The following is a 24,342-nucleotide window of genomic DNA, read 5'->3' on the forward strand; positions in this document are numbered from 1 at the left end:
TTATCTTTGTTTCTGCTCATCTCCTTGGTGGTTCCTCTACTTTTTAGTACAAGAGTCTTTGGTTTCTGAAGAAATCATGCATAATCTGGATACGTGTGAGGTGACAGTGGTGGGAGAAGAACTAAATCAAGATCAAGAAAGCCTGGAGGTTGACATGACACGATTACAACAGAAAGGCATTGAGATGAGTAGTTCCAACCTTGGCATGATCATCACAGGTGGGACTTGGTTCCTTTGCTCATGCAGGAAAGGTCTGAAATCAGTGTGCTCAATAGATGACTTGTCACACCTTACTCCAAATAGATCATTTTTTTACTGGAATTTCAGGCTCAGAGGTGTTTGCACTGTTCTGTGGAAAACTGATTCTACAACATAGGTTATTCTAGAATCTCCTTTCTTTGGACACTTGTTGTCCTATAAATTGCAGGTTACTTCTTAACTGTGGAAATGAAGTATACTTTGCCCCCTAGAAAAGGCTTTCTTGTTGCACAGATAATCCAGTGATGTGGAGTGTGCATCATTCCTTTCTTCTTGTTTTCAGAGTCTGTTCTATATTCAAAAGAAAAGAGATTACAGGCTATGTGAATCTCAGATTTTACCACAAAGTAAAACCACAAATTTCAGTAAAGCCACATGTGTCCATCTGCCATAACAGTGTTACTTTTGATTCTGCTGACTGAAAATTGATCTGCCAAGAAAACTTCTTCAAAGAAAGGGAGCGTGATGTAGAGTAGATGGTGTTGCAGCAGGCTTTTGCAAAGTAATTGTTTTTCTTGTTTCTCTCTCTGCAGGAGTTGATACTATGGCTAGCTACGAGGAAGTTTTGCATTTGATACGCTACAGAAACTGGCACACCGTTTCTCTTTTTGACAGGAAGTTCAAATTGGTTTGTTCTGAGCTTAACGGGCGCTATGTCAGCAATGAGTTTAAAGTAGAGGTATGTGAGCTCTTCTGATTGCTCTGGGAGGTGTAGAGTCTGGAGGGATGGGTGGATGATAGTTGTTGCCTCAACTGATGGATTATTGATGAATAAATTATTAAGATTTTTGTCCTGTAGATATTAATAAACTTGTGCATCTCAAGCAGTATTTTATGTTATATATATGTGTCTCTTAATCCTACATTTCATCTTTAAGTGAGGCAGCCTAAGCAGAGCTGAAGCAATTGTGGAAACTGTTGTGTTGTAGCAGAAGTAATATGGCTGACAGAAGTGTGAGGGCAGAAACATTGAATTTGAAAGACAGCATATAAATTTTGGGGGAAAAGAAATGTGAAGGAACTATTAGAAATGCCGTGCTGACCAGAGACTCGAGTAGCTTTCATATATAACTCCCAGGTTTCTGTAAATGGATTTATTCACTTTTTAGATTGTGTGATCCTTCAAACACTGATAGTAAGCACTTATGTAAAAGCATAGGCTAGAATTGCATTTCTTCTGCAGGTAGAACAGAAGCTAATTATTTCAGCTTCTGGAACGTGAAATTATATTGAGTGGAACTGTCATGTACCTCTGCATCTTTCAGCTCTGAGCTTGAATTCCTGTTTTTTAAAGGTGACCAGAAGGGTGACAGTGAAACTTAACAGCTGTGTTTACCATTAGCTGAGTGGATATGGTGGACTGGGAAGTTAGGTTGCAGAGCCTAACTAATTAATGTGGCTTGGTTTCCTGAGGAAATTCTCTGAGCTTCCCAAACTATTGAACTGCAAATGCTTTTTCTGTACTGAACTTGCTCTCTTCCTGTAGTGCAGCTGGTCAGGTACCCTGTATCACAACAGTCTCCCAAAGCAGAGGTATATTTAGCTCTGTGTGTTTGCCAAGGAAACATGAAATATGCTGTGTGACAGTGAGTTTGTAATTGTCAAAAGCCAGCAATGCTAAGCATGGGTTAAACTGTAGAGAGAAGTTTTACCTTAATCCTTGGTCTGTAATACAGATTTTCTCTTTGCTGTTAGCTGAAGATGAACGACAGAATAAGAAAAGATGGGAAGGAAGAGAGTGTAATTAATGTGTCATACATTTTTATATACTGTTATTTCAGAATTAAAATGGCTGGCTACTGAATTGGATAATGAGCTGGCTTTACCTGGGTTATTCTCAAATACTGATGTCTCTGCAAAAACTTTGCAAGACCAGCTAAAACAGACTTGAAAGCTCAGAACTGCAGAATTATATGACATGAAGCTAACATAGGAGGAACTACTGGTTGGAATGCTTGTTCTCTGTGACAAATCATAGCTGTAGTCATTGAGAATTAGATGATTACTCAGGCAAATTAAGAAATCTTTCTTCTCTGCCCACCCCTCCCCCCCCTTTTTTTTTTTTTGTCTCTTGAATGATCATCTTGTATTTCTGGAGTTTAACTGTTTCCTTTTGTACTCAGGTGAATGTTATCCACACAGCTAACCCCATTGAACACGCTAATCACATAGCTGCACAACCACAGTTTGTACATCCAGTGCACCACACGTTTGTTGATCTGTCTGGTCACAACCTAGCCAACCCTCATCCATTTTCAGGTAAGAATTCTCAGTAGTAGAAGTTCTGCTGGCCTTTTTTTTCCTGGTGTTAAACTGATGCGGAGGCTTCTTGTTGCAGGGAGACTTTCCCCCCAGAGTTAAATCAGTGTGTTGGACTAATAAATGTAAACAGCTTCTTGATCCTATTCTGCTGTTGCCCAAACAAAGAGCAGCAGATTGCTAGAGATCTATGAAATATCTCCCTGCTAGGAGGGCAGCTCTGCTGGTGCACATGTTGGAAAACAGGAGGTGTGCTGTTCTTAACAGAGTCTGTAAGACCTAAATAAAGAACTGTGAGGAACACGGACGTTATTTCTTACAAACAGCACAAGGAAAGAATTGCAGTTATTTCCTCAGTGAGTTTTCAGTGAGTTTTACAGACTTTTCAGTGGCCTGATGCAAACTGCCTCTGTGAAGCCACCTATAATATTTTCATAATGCCATTTCCCTCTTGTAGGTGATGGGAACACAGAATTAATTATTGTCATTATGTAAAAATCGTGCATCAGTATCATCTAAGAAACTCCTTTTCTGTTGTTGCAGTTGTTCCAAGTACAGCCACTGTTGTGATTGTAGTTTGTGTGAGTTTCCTGGTTTTTATGATCATTCTGGGAGTGTTCAGAATCCGAGCCGCACATCAGCGAACAATGCGTGACCAGGACACTGGAAAGGAAAATGAGATGGACTGGGATGACTCTGCATTGACCATCACTGTGAATCCTATGGAAGTAAGACTGGGGAAGCAGGACTAGGGGAAATGGATCCAAGTTGAAGGAGGGAAGATTTAGGTTGGATGTTAGGGGGAAGTTCTTTACAAGGAGAGTGGTTAGGCCCTGGAACGGGCTGCCCAGGGAGGTTGTGGATGCCCCGTCCTTGGACGTGTTTAAGGCCAGGTTGGACGGGGTCCTGGGCAACCTGATCTGAATGTGTGTGTTTGGTGGCCCTGCTAGGCAGGGGGTTGGAACTACATGATCCTTGAGGTCCCTTCCAACCCGGGTGATTCTGTGATTCTGTGGTGTCTCAGCAAAAAAATTTCACAAAAAAAGCCCTCTTCCAGTTTTAACTGGTATGACTGTACGTGGGCAGAAAGTAGAGCAAAAGCAACCATAGAACACAGAGAGGACAGGCGTTAGCACTGTGAGTTTTTAACTGATGCTCCAAAGTGACAAATAAGAGGAGCAGTTATGTTTGGGGCATGCCTTGTAGCTTTGTGATACGGAATGGGGCAGGGATCACTGGACTCCAGCATCAGGTGTTACAGGTCAGTGACTAACACTGATCTCTCCGTGCTGTATGCAGCCTTCATCACCATCAGCTTTTTTCCCAAAGTGCAGAAGTGTTGAAGCACCATCTGTACTTATGGTATTGATGTTTCTGTCTGCCATGGTTGACATCTGAATTTTTAGAAAATCACAAGAAAAACGTGCAACCTTAATGTTACTCACGTAACATACTGAAAGATCCTTTTCAGGTAGAATTTGAAGTACTGGTTTGTACTTAAGAGTGAGTTTGCTTAGTGTGACAGGAGTGATAGGAATGGTGCAGAATCAAAACTATTTTAATGAGCTTATTTAACTTTTTATTTTCTAGTTGCCTAATTACTGCTGAACTTTTCAAACAATAAGAAATTAATAGTTCTTTTTCAGTAGGAGTGCCTTGTGCTCAAATTCAAAAGAATTAAAGGAATTTTGGCCAGAATGGTATCAGCAGCTGATTTCTGTCTTAACAGACTTATGAAGATCAGCACAGCAGTGAAGAAGAGGAGGAGGAAGAGGAAGAGGAAAGCGAAGATGGAGAAGAGGATGACATCACTAGTGCAGAGTCTGAAAGCAGTGAGGAAGAAGAAGGCGAGCAGGAGGAGGACCAACAGAATGTTAATAGACAGCAACAGCTGGAATGGGATGACTCTACCCTCAGTTATTGATTCTAGCTGTTCCCTTTGTCTCTGTTTCTGCTCTAGAAGACTCCACTGTAATGCACTCCATTGTTCCCAAGGATTCATGGTGTTTAAAAAAAAAAAATCATTCTGGCCAGTAGATTCAACCAACACACATCCCAGTGTTTGTGTTCTGTCAGCTAGTTCCTGATGCTGTTTCTAGAGTTGTAGTTAGCACCTCTTTTCCTTCAGCCATGCCTCAGTGACTGGATTTTTTTACACTATGTGAGGAACCACCCTGCACTTTTTCTTCATGTCATCTCAGCTAAGTGACTGCAGATCTGTAGCCATTGCACATGAATTTCTGAACTTTTTTTTTTTTTGCTCTGTGAAACAATTCCAGCTTTGTTCCTTTTTGTCTTTCTGAAAGATGCAAAGATTGCTTGTTGACAAAGGGTAAAGCTGCTCATTTCAGCCTGTTGATTTCTTTTAATTTTTTTTCCCAAGTTAGTGCATGTGTAAAGTGGCAGAATGAGGTTAATACGTAGAAGATTAACAGACTTTTTAATATTTTGTAAATATATTGGAATTATGTAATTATGTCATTTGTGGTAGTGAAAACAGGGATTGGGGTTTAAAACATGCTAAAGTAAAAAATCATGAAGCATGAAATAATACAAGTCTCATACTGCTGCAGCAGGAGCACGGGCACAGTTATCTAGTGTAGATGTGTCAGTAATGCAGTGTCCTTGGCCTTGACTGCCATGTTCACTCATGCCCCACTCTGGTTGTTCTTTTTTTTGTTGGTCTCTGATTTCCTTTATATTTGCAGAGGGAACAGACAAGCTTATGAGAAACTGTAAAGGCTTTTAGGAACTTCTGCAGAGGTTCAACTGCCCTGCCTAACAGTTTGTTGGTTCATTTTCTTGTCGTTTTATCATTTTTTTAAGAAATTTTCCAGTGAAGTTTTAGCATAAGCACTGTTTAAGTTATTGGGAGAAGAACACTACGTGGATGGTGGGCAAATCAGGCTGTGGAGTGCTGTCACAGCACCTGCTTACAGCAGGGCTGCCTGTGGTGCAGCGATGGTCTGTTGGAGCTGCTGGTTGAGTGCATTTTGTTCACTTGGTTGGTTGTCCCACTGGTGACTGAAGCTGGAAAGCCTGCGACCTGTGTACCTGCACACCTTGGCTACCAGTCTACATAGATAGGTATGAGGGTTTTTTTGACTGTTCAGTTTGTCTCATTTGGGAATGGGAGGGTTTGGGGCATAGCTGATACCATTTCTATTAACGCACTCCTGCTCATTCCCTGTAGCTCCTTGTACAGTAACTTGGACTGTTGGTGTATTAAGCCTTTGTTTACACTTAGTAATTGTGTTTTCCTGCTGGTGAAACTATAGAATAAATTATCCAACCAGAAAACCTTGGGAATCACATTAATACTATTCCAAGTCATGGTTGATTTTGGTTGTTTCTGATGAAAGTTTGAACTTGGAATTGCAAAGGACTTTTTAAAAAATGACTGAAAGGTACGAAAAGTGAGTTATGACCCCATGGTGGAGAGTGCTAGTGTTCTGAAAGGCAGGACTTGTCCATTTAACTTTATTTGTCCTATGCAGAGCCTCGAATAATGGATACCTGCTTACTTGATTTGGTTTTTTTATGTTTGGAGGTGGATTAAAGAGTAACTTGTTTTGCTTGTAACAGGAAACTAGGATTCCATTCACTCCTCAGCACGGTAAGCAAAGTTGCATTTGTTTTTTCCTATATGTAATCTGCCCATGTTCCAGGTGCACACAGCCCATGTCACAGCAGGCTCCTTAGTGGCCAGCAGTACCCAGCAGGGAAACGTTGCACTGGATAAGCCTGCTAGAGGAGCAAGCCAAATGGTGGGAAAGGAGTGGGAGGAAAAGGGTCATAACTCAAAAAGATAAAGGTTGGTTCAGATGTTTGTAGTTTTGGTTTTCAGAGCAGACCTCTTCTCTAGCACGCATCTTGCCTCCTGATGGATGTAATGGGATCTAATGGTGGGTTTTAGCTGGGGTAACAGATTTGACTCTGTGGAGTGCCTTTTACAATACTAGATGGACCTGGAAGCAGGAGGGAGAACCCACCCAACGAGCTTACTGGTTTTTTTTGTGTTGGTTTTTTTTTTTTTTTTTAATGTAAAATTTTAGATTTCTAAAATGGGGAAATGGTTTTGACTACTTATGTGGTAATATAACTGCTAGTTTTAAGTTAACTGGGAAACTTTTAACTTATGTCTGACAGTTGTCTTGTGTTAATGTGTAGAAGACTTATCCTTCCATATACTGTCACTGTAGCTGCTGTATTTTAGACTAAAGCTGATCATGAGTTAATGGTAATACTGAGAGGTTGTGAACGTCCTGATGCAGTTAGAAGCCACTGTGGGTATAACTCTTCAGATGCATATATTGGTAAAGGTCAGTTTGGAAAGTCTATAAGCTACAATAAATTTCTGGTTCTAAAGGTTGCTTGCATTTATTTCTTCCTGAATGGAATAGAGTTGCATTTGTTGGCCTAGAAGTAGAGTTTGGTTTTATTTTTGTTGATCTGTGACATGTAGGAGCATAGGGTGTATTGGAGCATCCATTGGTGTGCAATTTAATCCTTTTTTATTTATTTACAAAACACGTACCTAGAGCAACCAAAAAGTTAAACGTGTGAGCACATCTTGTTACAGAACCGTGGTTTGTCTTAAAAAAATACTTTTCTTTTTCAAAGGCAACAAAATACGAACAATCAGTTTATACAGAGTTAAAATCACAAATAAATAGGAGGATCACGGAGCATATTTATAAAGCAGAAGATACTTATTTACAGTGATTAAGTTTTCATCTTTAGTACAGTTCAACTCTCTGGAAAGCATCAGGTGAGCTATTGTGTAAAGCTGGGGACAGCAGCTCTTTGCTGCCCGGTGCAGCCATCAGAGCTCCATCAAGATGCTGTCCCAGGGTACAAGGGAGGAAATCCACTCAATGACTCATCAACATTTTTACTGCTTGTAGGGAAGTCAGCTTTGTTGATGTTGTCACTTAGCTGTAAAACTGTGCTGAATTGAGACGCCTTTGGAATGGCTCAGCTCTAGCAGTTGATGCTGATACAGCTTTGTTTTATTGCACTTTTACAATGGAAGGACAGACGACAGGAGCCACTGCTGCTTTGTACTTCTGTAAGCAGGTAGGAACTGCTGTGAGCTGTGATCAAAGTACCTGAGCACACCCAAGGAACCTGCTGGGTCAGACTGCCTTGCTGCAGTATGACACGGGATCCTGGCTTCCCTGCTTACAGCAGTGTAAGGTAATTGTGTTTATATTTACAGTTTTGTAGCATGTTTCTTCCCTCCCGTAAGATTACTGTGGTTGCACTGCCTCTCAGCTTGCTTGTGGCCTAATATTTCTGCATGCTGTTTGCACCATGAGTTAATAAGGAAACAGCAATACTTATCTAGTTTCTTTAGATACAGCAAAGTTGTGTGGCCACAGGCACCGCTGCAAGGAGAGTCCATGCACACCACCCCAAAGGAGGGAGCACAGAATGTAAACGTGTGTGTTGTGGTTTTATAACTTTCCTCCCTACTGAGGAAGCAGTAACTTAAGTGCATGCAATATTGTTTTCTCATTGTCAGATTAGTATTCAAAGAGCTCTAAATTCTACAGTATTTGTTTCTAGTAGCAAAGCAACTGAAAGAGATTGCTTTTGCATTTCCTATGTAGTCATTAATTAGGATCTCTTCCTACCTTACTGTATGCTGTGACTGTGGCATGTTTTCTGTATTATTCCAGTCAGATGAAGTGCAGAATGCCCAGTCTCACAAATCTGAGTCTCAGCAAAATGAAAAGCACTAAAGAATTAGAGCAGTTGGCATCAACTGGCACTGCAAATAAGTTATCCTTATAATACTATAATACTATGTACTAAAAGAACATCTCAGGTGGATTGCTCTCATAATTTGTACGAACAAATTTGTGATTTGCAATTGTAGTTACAAATATGGGTTTGAAACTTGAGATCACTCACTGACTGCTGTTCAATTCAAGCGAACCATGAATTATATCATAGACATAGGAAACAAACATATCAGAGAAAGTAACTATGCTGTGCTGCTCCATTCACTGACAAATATAATGTCTACTGTTACTTTCTACAGAGGTAGGAGTTACTTTGAGGCAGTATTAACTTAGCTGCACAGCTGATGAAGAACAAATCTATTTGAACACGTGCTTTTGTAAAAAGCACTGGGCTTACCCTGCAGTATAGGGATGCTGTTTTTTCATTTGTTTTTCTCTGAAGTACAGGACACCTCATTTTAATGGAATAAGAAGAGCTAAAAATCAAGAATAAGTTATACTTAAGCTCTGCAATTGCAAAAACAAATGAAATTTACCCCATAACAGGGAAGATGTATTGGGAAAAAATAGGCAAGTTCAGCATCTGCCCTAAGCTAGCTATTTTTGAGGAAATTTTGGCAAAATTAATTCAAACCAGGCACAAAAGCTTAAATTTACATGAGAGTAGTCCACCATTTGCCATGTTTCTTGTTGCTTGGAAAAAAGGATAGGAAGTGCCTTTGTTTCTTTTTAGAGTCTTGTAAATTCAACCCAGGTCGGGCCATACAAATCAACTTCAACTAATTCAACTTCAGGGATGTCAGGAAAATCTGACAGTCATTCCTTAAAAGACAGAAATGGTAGCACCTCTTGAGGAACACGATGGTGTGAAGAACACAGGGAATGGAAGGGAAGCACCCCAGGGCACTGCTAAAGGAAGCAGATACTAACCAGACTGCTTATCTTCCAGCATGACCCATAGGCTGCAGCCTGTTTGATGCACCTCAATTTGCTCATGGGAGGCACTGAGGGACAGCAGTGGCTCCTGTTCATCTGTCCCTGTACAACACCAGTGCTCAGAACTGCCCACCAGGTGAGGACATTAGCTGGAGACAAAAATACAACACAGGAGTAGAAATACATGATTAACAGCACCTTGTGGGACAGGGGACAGATTTCCTTGGTAAAGAGACAAAGGCAGCTGTGGCAACAGAAGGCTGGAACAGTTCGTCCAGTGTAGGTACCAGCACAGATGACTGCACCTTGTTCTTTGGCTGACCTCCCCATTCCCAGTCTATGCATCCCAGCTGTACTAACAAACAGAGCTGCGTGCCTCAGCTGAGAGCATATGGCTGAAGAGAGCAGGGAACAAACTTTTCAGATGAACTGAGATGCAATTTTTCAGTACTAAACCCACTCATCTGGCACTCCTCTATCTTTACACAGGAAAGCAGACTGGCCAAATAACTTAAGCACAGAGTGGTACCATATGTCCCATGTGACACTGGGTTACAGTGGTGTATCGCAGTAAGTACGTAAGTGCAGGCCAGTGCCCTCCATGTATGCTTCTCTTGCAACCAAGGTGGCAAACTGGCTGTAATGCCCCACCAGGAGGTACATTCAGCAACCAATGGCACAATGCAATTTTAATGTTTTCAGTCTTAAAAACAGAACAAATGCAGAAAACAAGAAGCTGGCTGAGTTTAACCTAAGGTCTGCTTTAAGAAAGCAAACAAACATACCTAACTCAAGTTAGGCCAACTCAAGCACCTCTTCTCGCGATGTGAGATTTTAGGCAGCATCTCAGAGCTCTCTGGCCTCTGCAGCAGAGAGGCAGTAATGTGATAGTATGGATTTACTTTTTAATCGCCACAGTGCAGAATAAAAAGTTTGTACAAGTTGGTTTCAGAGGAGATTTAGGCTGACATACCTGGGTGTACACTGAAACAGGGTAGGACGTAGTGAGTTAAAAGCCTGAGCTGTAATGGTAGAGGCCTACAACAGCTGTGCTATAAGAGCTACAGCTGTGTAGCTGTTCAGTGTTTAGCTGAATTGTCCAGAAAATAAAAATAGACATGTTAGCACACTTACTGACTTCAACGTATATTGAAACTGCCTGAACTCTTCCATTAGAAGATGTATTTGAAACTTAATGAGTTGTTAAGGATACGGTACATCTACCTACCTTTCACTGTTTGCAGTAATTTTATTGCCTTGTGCCTCTCCCTTGCCACCCAAAGATCTGCTGAAGGCATGATTATGCAGTTGATGACAGTCCAACTTTCAGTTAGGCAGAAAGATGTGATCTCTGGAACCACAGGTGAGGGATCTTAAACATGGCAACATTCATCAGTCTTCTAAAACCAGTCTACAATCATTGGATTCAGTGCAAGTGGTTGTACATTCTCTTGGAGCAAGTGTGCAGGCTGACTGACTCCATCCCTCTACTGTCTGTTATCTTTGGATACATTGTGTGCCAGCCAGTTCACTTTGGTTTTCCAGCTCTCTCGCAGGGCTTCATTAAACTTGAGTCTGAAGTGTTTCAGTGCCTCTTCATCCGTTTTACCAAGAGCCAGAGAATCCTGAGGGTAAGAGGCAGAATTCAGTATAGCCTCACTCGAAGTACACCTGAACAAGTCACTGCTAAACTACCAAAATATTTACTTAAGAAATTATGTATTGAAAAGGACACTAAATAGGAGACAAATAGTGGTTAATTGTTTTAAACAGTTACTGAAGTTGCACAAGATTTTTTTCATTGCAATACATCTGTCCTACTTGTAATTTAGGAGTAAGGAAGCATTAGGTTTCCTGGTGCTCTTGTTCAAAGCTACTCTCTTTCAGATGGACAGAGCTAGGTTATTAAATTTAAGGATGCAAGCTGGGAAAAGGAGTCCGTGCTCAACCAAAGAGCTGCATCCTTTCCTGCAAGCTGGTTCTACAAAATGCTTTATTACCTCTGCAGTGAAGAATCTGATGGACTTCTTCCCTAAGCACCAGTACCTGCCATTTCTGACATCCTACATGGGAGCCATGAACATTTACTCGTCTTTTGCTGTTCAGAAAGTTGAAGAACTTTCCACCTTCTTCTCCCTGCACTACACAACCAGGTAGTAAGTTTCAGCCACTTCTTGGTTCTGCTTTTCTTACCTTCAGGTACTGGATGTCCTTAGAGCAGCTGAGCTCTGGCAGGCCAGCAGCTTTCATCAGTGCAAACAGGTGCAGGAAGAGAGGACCATGGCGCCTCAGAATCATGTAGGCCTTTTCACAATAACCCCTGAATCTGTTGAGAAAGGAAGGTGAGGCAAATAACTGAAGGCTGCAACACTGGCTAATATCTTGCTTTATAAAATAGTGAGGCCTTTTCACTTGCTCCAAAACACAAACATTTATTTGTTTTACTTTGTATATATTGAAATGGACTAACTAATGTTTTTAAGTTATCCAGTTATTCCATTTCACAAGAGCTAATGGAATACATGACTGTATTGGACTGTCGAGTCTAGGGATCTCCACAGCCACTAATTTGAAGCTGTAGTTCTAAGAATGTGGACAAGGGACACTACAAGAGGCACAGGCACAAGTGCTGCATTCTCTCTCTTTTGGCTTTCTGCTGCACAACGAGTTCTGACAACTGCAGTATAAGGAGTTGGACTCCACACAGCATCAGTCCTTTGTAAAAGCCTTCTATACCCCAAATATTGAGCATCAGAAGGCAACAGTATACAGAATTATGGAAGACTACAGAGGGGTTTTGTTACCACAAGCAAGAGTATACCAAATGCCTCCAAAATGAATAAGGAGCACTTTATGTTCATTTTATACTAACTTCTGTATTCCAGAATTGTTGTTATGCTGCTTTGTAGGCAGCTCCAATGGTGGAAATAGTGGAATTAACTTCAGAGAACTCAGACCTTAAAAATCCTACATCAGATTGAACTGCTAACCCTTACCTTTCAAACTTCTCACTGTTGTTTGTTTTTCCTTGCTGGATGACATGCACAAAATCATAGGTTAAGATGAAAGGAACTCGTTCTCTATTAATACCAAATTTGGTCTTGAAGTTCCCCAAAAAGTGACCAAAATCAATATGGAACAACTGGAAAAAAGGAAGAAAAAATTGGTTTCAGAGTAGTACTGCTCTTCCCAGTTACTGCATTCGAAAGATACGGACCATAGCATTTTGGGAGGGAGAAAATTATCCTGTCCTCTGGCACTCCTTGGGAGGAGTGGCAATGTTTACTTGCCAAAATATTCTCTACTGTAATTGAGAGGTACCTGCCTCTTCAGGACTTGGTATAGCTGAAAAAAAAAAGTGTTTTTTTTAATGCTGTCTTATCCTACCAGTGCAGCCTGGAGTCCCAGACAGCACGTGAAAATAAGATCTGTTTTGAAGTTGCTACCAAACGTTACTTCTTCAGGTACAGCTTCCCCCCCAAAAAAAACAAGCAAACAACTATAAAGCAAGTGAAGCATTCTCATTGCCAGTACAGTGATGGGAAGGAAGGTCGCAGTGCAGTCATGAACCTTTTGCAGAGCTGCTGTAAAACCCAAAACATACACAAACCCCGAGCCTGCATACAGCAGAGCACCAGCTCCCCCAGGTGGACAAATCACTGAGCATCCCTGCTCTGAAGAAAGCTGCAGAGGCTTCTCCAGCACTGTTTTTTATGTTGTCAGAAGAGGCAATCCTCCATCAGGGCTGCTGCTAACCGTAGCCCAGAAAGGGAGGTTACTGTTGTGTTAGTGAATGACACAGTGGCTCTGCAGTCCTTGCAGTACCAGTGTGCAATTATAGCCATACTGATCACACGCAATCATTTTTAAGTCTTTCCTAGGAAAGCTATAAAAATCTTGGACAAGTAACTGAGGTTCTTACCTTGCAACTACAAGCAATCTGTAATTCTGCTGAAGCCAAGTAAGTCTTCAGCCTGCTAAGTATAGTGCTCAGGTTTGTACCTGCAAGCGATTTTAGGTCTGAGGCTGTAATTTCAAAATTAACAGCAGCCAGACAAGAGATTACTTTGACAGTTGGTAGCAGTGACACTTATTCAGAGAAGAATATTCAAATTCTGAAGCTGTATTTACCTTCTCCATGATGAAAGCTATTGAGAATATTTGTCCAAGTCTGGAAGCTGCATCCCTTAGCAGTAGAATTGCACTGGGATATTTCCAGCTATTGCTGAGCAGCTTTCATGCACCTCTCCCAGTATTCAACAGCAGCACTCAAGCCCCATACCTGGCCAGTTTCCCGGATCATGATGTTATCGCTGTGCCGGTCGCCGATCCCCAGCACATAGGTTGCCACGCAGTACCCCGCACAGGAAAGAGTGAACTCCTCTATGGCTTGTTCTAAAGCATCACTAAAGAAAAAAGGATGAAAAGGGAGTTTTGCTTTCAACACCAGTGCTTCACAGCTGGGAAGGCTGTTTTTAAAGATCTCTCCCACCCTTGAGACCTGCAGAAGGTAAGAATTATATGCCTGAATCACTTTCTGTAGCATTTTCCAGTCATCTGCTATACAAGAAGCAGCTGGAGTAAAAACTATCCATAATTAGAGAGGTCATGGTTATAATTCTGTCCCCAATCTCAACTCAACTAGCTCAGTATTAACTCAGAGCCCTCTTACTCTGCTAGGTTGCAGAGCTGACGGAGATCTCTCAGGACAGGTTGGAAACATGCATTACTGAAGGAAAACATTGAGGAAAGCAGAAAAGAAATTTGTCTCTCACTGGAAGGAAGTAGCAAAGCAGCACTGAGTAAAAGCTAAGTCCACATACCCTGGGTTCTTGGATTTCAGCCAGTTTAGCAGTGCATCCTTGTTGAAGGCTGCAGTGGCAGCCATGTTGCTCTTGTTCAGCTGGATGTTAGCGATGGTATCAGAATGCATGACTACTTCTATCAGCCCAGTCTTGTCTCCTGTGGAGAGGCAGCCATAAGGAGTCATCCTGCAGAGACGAAAGAAACCCTTCTGCTGAAATAGTGTAAGTGAGCTGCCTCGATTTTCCCTTGTCTGCCACATCAAGAGCAAATTGGTAGAGAAAAACTGTCCTTTTGGCCTAAGCTTCAAAAGGGAACCAAGGAAAATCCTGCAGTTCAGTTCTTCAGTGTTTTGAGACAGAAGATGGAACCACATCACTGAACACCCAACCACCTTCATCTCCTGTGCTTCAGAAGCATGAAGGGCAGTTGGGATGCACAGGAGACAGAGGATTTTCCATCTGGCAGCCTGTCTAAGCCAGCTATCAAGCACTGATTTATTCTTCACATGGACAAAAATGCAGCATAACTATGGCTTAGCAGGAAATCAGTAGAAGAGTCAGACAGAGTGGTGAGGTGCTGGAACAGCCGCCCAGGGAGGCCATGGATGCTCTGGAAATGTTCAAGGCCAGCTGGGCAGCCTGGTCTGGTATTAAATGTGGAGGTTGGTGGCCCTGCATGTGGCAAGGAGGGGGTGGGAGATTCATGATCCTTGAGGTCCCTTCCAACCCTGGCCATTCTGTGATTCGGTGAGTCTGATTTAAGCCCAATACAACTTATATCCCAACTTAACAGCTGTGCAGCCCTGGCTCTAGCACCAGCCATGTAACAGTACACATCACCAACTTCTGCTTGCTGCCAGTGAATTTCCACAGCCTCTGCTGCTGGACTGTATTTTAGTTTTGTCCTCCATACTTCATCCTTCCCTAAACCATGCTGTGTGGAAGCAGCTGCAGAGTTCTATCTTAAACTGCCTGCATCCCTTCTCCCTCACAGTGCATTTAGTTGGGAATTTCCAGTGTCCCAACTCTTCCTCCTCCCTTCTTCACTGCATTTCTACCCCTCAGCACCTTCAAACCTGACTATCTCAGAATACTGGATGGACCTGGCAGAGACAAAAGCAGCTTGCAAGCAAAACAGCTGTACCCACATGATCTATCATTGCAGCCAGACATCTGTAGGTACATTACTCACCTCAGGTCCAGGCCCTCCTGCTTCCACAGGACATCCATCAGCTGGATCATCTGCAGAGTCAGCATGTCCTGACGAAGATCTGTGCAGTGTTACAAAGGAAGAAAGGTTCTTTAAGTACCTCCCTATTTTCCCCTCCTGTTCTCTTGCATGCTAAACTTGTTCTGCCCTTGCAGCACGATGCTAGAAGGGCCTTTGCCACCTCTGTCTTGCAAGCAAAGAATGTTTTCACAGTTGAAAAGCTCAGCACCAGCGTAAAGTCACTGCTACTCCTGTCTGAGTTGATCTATCTAATGGAGAAAATGCTGCTTCACTTTGCCACAGCTCTTACCACAGCAGGCAGTGTAGCACTTCCCTAGAAATAATCTCTGGCCACAACAGGAGCAGTACCAACAGCAGCCCTACAAGGCCCTCACAGCGGGTTCCTTCTCACTGTGTGTGGGAGTATCCAGTTCTCAGTGACTGGTACAGCTGTGTTAAAATATTTTACTGAAGGTGACAGCAAGTAAAATGCAGACCAGAATTTACTACACCTCCAGCTTTCTGTCAAACATCTCCAACACACTGACAGTGCTTGCTGACATGACATCTTAAAGGTCCATACTTAGGCCCATTCATCACAATAAATACTTGAGATTATGCCTAGAAAGCATATCCTTAAAGACTTACCATCTCCATTTTTAAAAATGATACCCACTCCACCTCCACCCGTCTCTTCATTATTAAAAACAATCCATAAGGGCTTCATTTTGGAATCCATAAATGTGCACTGATCCACACTACGGGAAACAAAAATACGATCAGTGTTTCTACCTATTAGAAATGTTTGCATCTAAGCTGCAATTTCAACAGCATCCAGAATTGCTCATGGACAGAGAAAACATTAAATTGGGAAGTCTAAGAGCTGAGAACCAACTGCCATGAGAAAAGAGGGCTTCAGAGTAACCAGAAACCTGGCTCTACTGCTGAGCAAAACCTGCAGCACAGAAGGAGGAAGAGATGCAGCTATATTACCAAACTTCAGTGAGGATAATGCTGGGGTTCAGAGGGGACTGGAGGTGGGAAAGTGCTTCGAGGTAAGTTTCCTGCTTCATGCACACATGCATCATCTCCTTGGCTTGAGGCTTGGTGGCCTTTGGAGAACTCAATTTAACAAACTCATTCAGAGCTTTCATCTTGCTGAGTGCTTCTCCCTGCAAAGAAATGGATGAATAGAGTAGGGTTAACAAATAGGAAATGCCTGAAGAAAATGCAAGAATTAGAAAAATCCACTGTGAAATGCAGGAATTGCTTGTATCTCTTATTTACTCCTCAACGTGTGGCAATTTCATGAATTGCAACAGAACAAATTTAAACTTTCTGCTTTAGAGAGGTTCATAATCAGTTGTGGGTATTTTGCTGGACACAAATGCATTGCAAGGTAATGATTACAGTCCTAAAGACCAGGAATAATGAACAGTGTCAAGCACCAGAGGGAGATGTGAACTGCACTGGCTACAAGCATAAGGATGAGTTCTATAGCCCCTGCCCTATGGAGTTCTGGTCATCCCAAAGCACCACTCTGTCCTAAAAACAGGCACAGCATTAGTTTGTGGGCACATCTTAGCTCTGACTTCACTTATGCAGTCCCCCACGTCTGAAATAGCAACTGTGATCCTGACAAATAAAGGGTTAGTCAGTAATGAACAAGATTACCTCCACATGGCAACTGAAAGAAAGAATGCACTGCTCCAAATCAGGCAGTGAATTGTAATGATATCCTACTAAACGACAATTCGTTCTACTCATCTAGTAACAGCAGTCTGAGCATTTCAAGCCATCCTAGACAAATCTGGCAGTTTGGGACATGTGGGGGTGAGTAAGAGATGAGCAAAGTCACACATGATGGGGAACTCCAGGCTCTTAATAGGATATGCCAAAAACAATATAGCAGCTGCAAGGCTCCTTCCGTATTACTGATAACATGAAATTGAAAAATCAAAGAGCTGAGAACCAGCTCCAAGCAACAGGGATGGAAACCTTATAGATAAAAGCTATTCTTACCTGTTTCATCAAAACCTTCATATGGTGGGTGCTGCCTCTGCAGTATGCTTCCAGGATCAAGCCAAACCTCAAGGCAACTGCAGGGACGTGCATTTCTGACCTAGAGGAAGGAGGGAGGTTGAAGCAAACCTGAGTACCACAGCAAGTACTTAACTCTCCCATTCATGCCAGCACAAAGCATGTATGTGTGTGGGGGGGGTTGTAGGAGATGTTAGCTGCTGTTTAGATTGTATGCATTTAGAAGAGAGGGGAAAAAAAAAAACAAAACACCCACCCCAAAAGGTGCTATAGGAAAAAGACTACTTGAAGTTGTGAGACATCTTTGTCATTAAAATGCTAACCACTTAATTGAGAAGATTATTTAAGGAGAAAGGATGATTCTGAGCCTGTGGCTTGGAACTGGCAAGTGGCTAGGGATGTCCAAAGTGATTTTCTACTCTGGGTATATAGATAAAAGTTCCAAAAAAAACCTAAATCCAACCAACACAACTCCCCTCTCTGCCATCTCTCTATTCTGGGAAGAACAAAAACAAACAAACAATCAAAAACCAATCAACCAAAAAAATGTTGTGTTATTCAGTCTTTCGAATAGCAAACAGCAGCTCCTGGGGTTTGGTAACCTTTCAGCAAAGTCCCATCAGTGCTCTGGTGAAAGATGCCAGCCAACTGCCCTTAGATAAATACCTTGGCATCCATGTGTGCCAAAGTGCTTGCTATCTCATTTCACAGTGCAGTGAGGAATCCAGTGAACCCTGGTCTCATTGATTATTAAGCATTAGCCCAAAACATCTGCTCTCACCTGAGGTGCCAGAACAAGAAGTGGCCGATCTTACGGTTGGATAGAGCCCTGTCCAGCAGGAACTTGGTTAATTCACAGTCTAAGTAGGATTCATACTTGAGCACCTGGACAAGCTGCAGCAGATACTGGAACAATTCATGATCTCTGTGAACAAAGGGGAAAAATGAAAGATAACTTCATCTGCACTGCAAGGAGTGTGCTTACAAGAACAGCATAGAGAAGGCTGTCAGCCTCATTCACAGTCCTCCTCCGCAGCCCTGAGCATACACAGAAAGGGGCTTCTGCAAATCCCTTGTGATGAACACTTACGTCAGCTTCTTTAATGAGTTGATAGCAAAGGAGCCAACGTAACGGTCAGGGAAGCTAAAATCCAACAGCTCCAAGGCATTCAGGACAGGCAACTCTGGCCAGGTCTGAAGCAGGGAAATCATCTGTAATTAAGAAGAAAAAGGAAAAATTAAGACTGATCAAAAGTTCTGCTGCTGGAAGAGCAGATCCTTTGCATGGTGGGAAACTATCCTAGTCACTACAGGTGCCTCAGAGTCAGTTTGCAGACATCATGTCAAACACCAGTCAGTGGAAAAAGCACTGTTCTGTAGCATAACAGTGTAGACTGGAAGGGGACTTTTAGAGGTTCCTGTTAAAGCTCTGGCAGTGAGTACAGATGGACACTGCCCCTAACTGACAAGCAGTGGGGCTGAGACAGCACACAGAGCCAAACCTCAGCTTGACTGGGTGCCACTCAGCATACAAAGGTGTTCAACAGCAACTGGGAGAGAATGGAAAATTTTGCTGAGCCCAATGATGCCCCACCTGCACAGGGGCACTGCCAACCACCTCTGGTTAGGCTGGCCTTTCAGACATAACAGGGGTATAAACACAGAAAAATTCATTAAAGATGTGCCCTGCTGCCAACTCCAGCATCCTCACCTGGGCCACATCTTCATGCTTGTTCCATTTGGTGATGGTAAGGAGCTTTGCCAAAGCTTGTGGGTATTGGTCACGGATATCATATCTCATCTTCCACACCAGATCTTTCTCATGCTCATAGAGCTCAGTGTGGCTCCTCCGCTCCAATATTTCCTTCAGTTGCAGCTTCTGCTCATGGGAATCACAGCAAAGAGCATACAGAGGGCTCAGCCTCAACCCAAAGGCCTTGCTCAGCCCAGAGAGATGCAGTAAGACTGGGGTATAGTGAAAAATGCTGGCTGGGGGTAAGATGGAGATATGACTTAATCTAGGAAGCCAGGCTTGCACATAGCCTGCACACAGCAGCAAAGCTGATGCCAAAGACTCACCTCCTCTGGATCTTCTGGTGCAGAGCGGGGTTGTTCTCCATTCCTCCCCAACTCCAGCAGCTGGAACACAAATATAGACTCTGAGAAAGGCTCCTCATTTCCTTTGCACTTCCAGCCTGCTATCATTTCAGGCATTCATGCTGCACTAGAGACTCGCCACATCTGAAGATAGGAATTGCACCTCTCACAGCCCTGATGTAGGAAGTAAAGGGAAAACCCAACTGCACATGATGCCCCTTTACCCAGCAGTGATGAGAATCAAGGTCCTTCCTCCCAAGAAAAGCACATCTGCACACCCACATGGACCATGCACAGAGCGCTGGCTCTCTAAACTGCAGGTTAACAGGAACCACTCCAGGTTCCTACAACCAGCGTGTGCTTTCCAAACAGCCAGCACTGCCCAAGGAACCTTGCATGCTAGCAATCTGTTATAGCTGCTAAGCCAGAAGATGCATCATGGATGAGTCCCTGGCAGAGCACATCTCCTTCCTTTCCTGCAATGGGTTCCTTTCTTCTTCCACTTCAGAAGTGTGGCCAGCTGTAGTGACAGATGGAAAATTCTCATACCACACAGCATGTTATCATCCTGTGCTGAAAGGCAGGGAGCTCTCTCTTTTCACTCATCTTCCCCTTATTTGCTTTCCATTCTATAGAGCCCAGTGCTGCCTGCAGTTTAAAGGCAGCTCAGTTAAATCCATTTGCAAACAAATGCCCATGGATGAGAGCAGTCTTACTTTAGGAACTCAGAGCATGCAAAACCATTCATTCAAAGATCCATTACTAGTTAACAGAAAAGGCCATTTTTTCTATTTTCTATCCATTAATCAAGTTTGTTTGTATCTGGTCTCTGCAGACAGTTGCCCAAAAGTGTGTGCTCCTGCACTAAAAAGCTAATGTTTGCCTCTCAAGAAAACATTTGTGTTCCCTACCTGCTCAAATGATGGATAATACACAGGATGCGATGCAATGTTGGGGAAGCAGATGACTAAAGCTGCTGCACTTTCTGTGTTGGGGTTGCACTGCACCGTGCCCATGGGGTTCAGAAGCTCACCTTTCTCATCTGAAAAGCAAAGCACATAAATCCATCAATCCTATCTGTTGAGGCTTTGGTCCAGAAAGCAGCGCATAGGATTGCTTCCAGCTCTGTCACTGGTCAGAACAGGAAGCAGATCACTTCATTTTCCCAATCTCTCAAAGCACTGAAGTACACATGGCATCTTTAGGACTGCAGCAGCCTCTTAAGTCACATGTGCAATGCCAAGTAAAACAAGGCCTTCACCTTGGCATGGCTATAAAAGGCTGTAAAGGTACTGGGACTGCTAGCACAGAGTTAATGCAGCACCAGCATGCCACTCCTGCAACCTACTGGACAGCAATGGAGAATGCAGGGCAGATCCCATCTTTGTGGCAGAAGCTAGAGACAGAAACACACAGCAGCATTAGCTCCTGACATACCTGGGAAGGATGACCACATGTGCAAGCAGCACTCCCCTGTTTTCAGCTGGTCCTTGTAATCAAAGAGCATGACATTCACCCAGGCAATGGGGCAGTCCTGGAAAGCAGAGAGAAAAGCTTATGTGAGTGCTGTATTTGGAACACTGAGGGAAGGAAAGAGCAGCAAAAGAATAGGAGATATCCCTATGCAAAGCAAATCCCTCACAATAGCCAGGACTAAAAAGTTATATTATCTCCTTAATTTCTTCCAAGTCTGCAAATTGCTATACAGAGTACAGCAGGTGGGTAACTTTCCATTCGAGAGCATCTAGGCATCCCCTCAAAGAGATGCTGGAAAGAACTAAGAACTCACCCCCCAAGCAGCCATGTCTGCTGCCAACCTTTGACATTCTAAAACATATCCTGAATACAGGATAGCATCAAATTCAGATACTAAATTCTAGTGGCTGAATGGCACCAAACACTCCCTACAAACGTCTGAAGCTTCATCACCCAATATTTTGCAAGCTGAAGATTCTCTAAGTTTCCAATATAGCCTTAAATTCTATACTCAGTGATATTTGAAGGAGCCACATCTTATATCCTTTATGTATTTCAAGGCTTGAAGGGAGAGAGAAGAGCCTCAATTTTGAAACAGGAAAGTGAGTTAACATGCCCTCAGAACACCAGATAGAGAATGCAGAGTATATCTGATAACAGGAAGAAAAAACATTGGCTCCTTTTGTGCAATAATGAACACTACCTACCTACAGATGACAAACTTTATGCTGTCAATCCCAACCCAACCCTTTCACCCTCCTCCCAATAAGAAGAAACAAAACAACACCACCAGCACCCCACCAAAATCACCCAACTAAACAAACAAAAAAAGCAACACCCAAAAGCCCAACCCAGTCACACAAGCCTCATTTGGGAGGTGCAGGACTCCAGCAAGTAAAGTGACTGGGACATGGCCAAGAAAGAGAAACCATCTCCCTGCCACCAGAGCAAACAGACCAGAGCAAACAGACGTGTTCCACAAGTGACCTAAGATTTCCTGTGCTCAGGTTCCTCAAATGGAACAGTTTACTTCATGTAACAGTTCAGCAAAACCAGCATTTCACTTGGCTGCTCGGAAAACAAGGCTTGAGTGTACATCAGCTCAGAAAACAAGGCTTGCAAAGAGACTGCGAGACCAAACTGTAGTGAGACACACACAAACCGTGTAACATTTGAAGGGATTCACATGGAGGCATCTTGTTCCACTGAGATATGCTAGAGAACACATCAGGTTTGCCCAGAAGGTGCACCAACCTTGGTGGAGTTATGCTGTGTCAGCATTTCTCCCTAACGAAACAAAATGAATCACTTCCAAGCGGCCTCTCACAAACCTCTGGTGTTGACTTGATTAAACTAATCATCTTCTGTAAAATCTTATTTGAGACATCAGCTTTCAGACTGCAGGGAAAAGCTACACACACCACCACCAGCAATAACCTTGTCTAACAGACTCTGTATGACATCAAACCACAGCACAAAGCCTGCCAGAGAGCAAGGCAAGATTTTGGGTGGATAAAGTCCAGCAAAGAAACGATTCGGCATCATAAGGACAGAAATATCTCCTGCATGACTTACAGAAACACTGAAAGCCAAGCAGTGACATTAAAGCTCTGACTCATCGCAGCCAGTCGGCAGGCTCGCCTGTTTTTGTGATAATAAATGACTTAGTCCCACCTATCTGCTCTGCACAGTCCACACAGACCAACAACATGCATGCATTTAACCTCTGAGTACTTTAAGCAAAGCAAGCAAAAAAATGATCTAACAAAAATCAGGGCATGCTTTGACTGGAACCTCCAGTCACCAATGGTTCTAAATGAGATCTGGGCACCCCACTCAGAGCTGCAGCCCAAACATGTGATCAGCTCCACTTCTGCAAAGCTCAGCTCCAGGAAATACCATGACTTTACAATAAAAGCTCAGCAGAAGGCACCACTTTTCCCTATTACAGAACACATACGAACTACTCCTCTTAACAACCCAGCTAACTGAGCTGGTCTTGTTTTATCAATCAGAGCAGTAAAATTTCCTTCTGACTGCCTCAAAACTGAGAATTGCTCCTATGTGACCACAAAAATGCAGCCTGTGGATGAATGAGACATCCTGATCAAGGCAAGCCTCCAGCAGGAACTGGAGATCTGCTATTCTTCAGTTGTTTTTTTTTTAAAAAGCAAACAAACACACAAAAAGAAAACAACAACGAGGTGAAAAGGTTGGTTCTGATCTTAGCCTCGAGATGTTACCAGTCTGAAGCCTCCAACCTGGAAACTGGTCCGTGCAAATAGGACTCATGGGTCACCTGTTGCTCCCCAGACAGTAAAGCACCGTAACTCTGGAGAGCCTTTCTGATGTCAACACAGTGGGGCTTAGCAAACTGCCAGACCTGGAGAGGAGCTGGGAGAACCGAGGCTTCATAAAATCTTCTGTGATTGCATTTGTTGGTCCCTCATTTCTCTGCACTCCAGTGAAGTTACCATGACTAAATCCTCCGTTTAAAGCATGGCAACTGTGTTATATGGCTGCAGAAACATTCATTTACAGAGGAATAGACACATCTGTTGCTCACAAAGAAAACTCACATACAAAGAGCCTGAGGTATCATGCTTACTTAAGGTATAATGCTGGAAAACCAGCAATTCCATTCCACTTAGATCTTCTCTTATTGAATTACTGTTATTAATGGGTTAGACGTTTTGAAACAGAGGCAAAGTGAGAAATATCACTGCCTCTCTAATTCAGAAACTCAGCACAGGAGCAGCCAAAGTGACGGGACATTTTCCATCTGCAGTTTGCAGCACCTGAACAACAGCCTTCAAAGTCCTACACTTTTCTTTTACCTCACCTAGAGCTCTGCTGCAACCAGTGCTTACATTACTCGTGTTCTTCCCCATTCTTAGCTGTTAACTTGCTCCACGGAGACTTGCATAAAAGACCTTTCTAATAAAAGAGGATGTAGCATAGAGTAAGGCTTTAACCTCGACTGCAAAACAAGGAAGTTGTGGAACAGCAAAACTAACAAATGATTCCTCTTTGTGTGCGTGCTGATGTTGAGTATATTTCTTAATAGCTTTTCTGAAGAAGAAATTACAGTTAAAGCATCCTTCCCCATGGGCAGCCACTCCTCAGCTTTCTGTTCCTGCTGAGGAAGCTACTGGTGATCATTCTGTAAGCTCTTTTATTCGCAGTCATCTGAAAGCAATGGGCACTAGGCTCAGAATGGTGTCCTGTGCCCTGCAGCTCTGGCTCAACCTCACACTGGCTTTACTTACAGCTTTCTTGGACTTCTTCTTGGTGGATCGTGCTTTCTTTGCCTTCTCGATGACAGCATAGAGTGCAAAGCAGAGCCGTGCCATACGAGGGAGATCACAGATATTAATATCAAAATCCAGCCTCTGCTTCCACACTGGCTCTGAGCACACGTTCACTTCAGAGCTTGACACCATTTTGCACAGCATCTCATTGCCATGAAAGAGACCTGCCTGCACCACCAGCTGAGGGGAGAAGAAATGAG

The 24,342-nt window shown here is 43.0% G+C and overlaps 2 protein-coding genes across 10 annotated transcripts in view; one reads left to right on the plus strand and one right to left on the minus strand.

The window, feature by feature from the left end:
- The window catches only part of CLSTN1 (calsyntenin 1), a 35,154-nt gene extending 28,269 nt beyond the window's left edge, over nt 1-6,885 (plus strand). For all 5 annotated transcript variants that reach the window (XM_042831687.1, XM_042831689.1, XM_042831691.1 and 2 more), the window contains 5 exons: nt 48-218; nt 792-937; nt 2,382-2,517; nt 3,061-3,245; nt 4,247-6,885. In XM_042831687.1, coding sequence (XP_042687621.1) covers nt 48-218; nt 792-937; nt 2,382-2,517; nt 3,061-3,245; nt 4,247-4,441 — 833 coding nt within the window. In that variant the 3' untranslated portion in view covers nt 4,442-6,885. The remainder of the gene's footprint in view (nt 1-47; nt 219-791; nt 938-2,381; nt 2,518-3,060; nt 3,246-4,246) is intronic.
- A 129-nt stretch (nt 6,886-7,014) lies between these two features.
- PIK3CD (phosphatidylinositol-4,5-bisphosphate 3-kinase catalytic subunit delta) overlaps nt 7,015-24,342 on the minus strand; it is a 39,753-nt gene continuing 22,425 nt past the window's right edge. For all 5 annotated transcript variants that reach the window (XM_042831685.1, XM_042831684.1, XM_042831686.1 and 2 more), the window contains exons 8-23: nt 24,101-24,322; nt 20,793-20,889; nt 20,267-20,397; nt 19,338-19,397; nt 18,970-19,137; nt 18,349-18,470; nt 18,040-18,183; nt 17,241-17,340; nt 16,212-16,390; nt 15,867-15,976; nt 15,201-15,279; nt 14,027-14,194; nt 13,486-13,609; nt 12,200-12,345; nt 11,397-11,529; nt 7,015-10,828 (exon numbers count right to left, since the gene is read on the minus strand). In XM_042831685.1, coding sequence (XP_042687619.1) covers nt 10,691-10,828; nt 11,397-11,529; nt 12,200-12,345; nt 13,486-13,609; nt 14,027-14,194; nt 15,201-15,279; nt 15,867-15,976; nt 16,212-16,390; nt 17,241-17,340; nt 18,040-18,183; nt 18,349-18,470; nt 18,970-19,137; nt 19,338-19,397; nt 20,267-20,397; nt 20,793-20,889; nt 24,101-24,322 — 2,121 coding nt within the window. In that variant the 3' untranslated portion in view covers nt 7,015-10,690. The remainder of the gene's footprint in view (nt 10,829-11,396; nt 11,530-12,199; nt 12,346-13,485; nt 13,610-14,026; nt 14,195-15,200; nt 15,280-15,866; nt 15,977-16,211; nt 16,391-17,240; nt 17,341-18,039; nt 18,184-18,348; nt 18,471-18,969; nt 19,138-19,337; nt 19,398-20,266; nt 20,398-20,792; nt 20,890-24,100; nt 24,323-24,342) is intronic.

This window comes from Centrocercus urophasianus, unplaced genomic scaffold (assembly GCF_019232065.1).
Source record: "Centrocercus urophasianus isolate 14NV4802_14NV808 unplaced genomic scaffold, USGS_Curo_1.0 seq_36, whole genome shotgun sequence".
Lineage (NCBI taxonomy): Eukaryota > Metazoa > Chordata > Aves > Galliformes > Phasianidae > Centrocercus > Centrocercus urophasianus.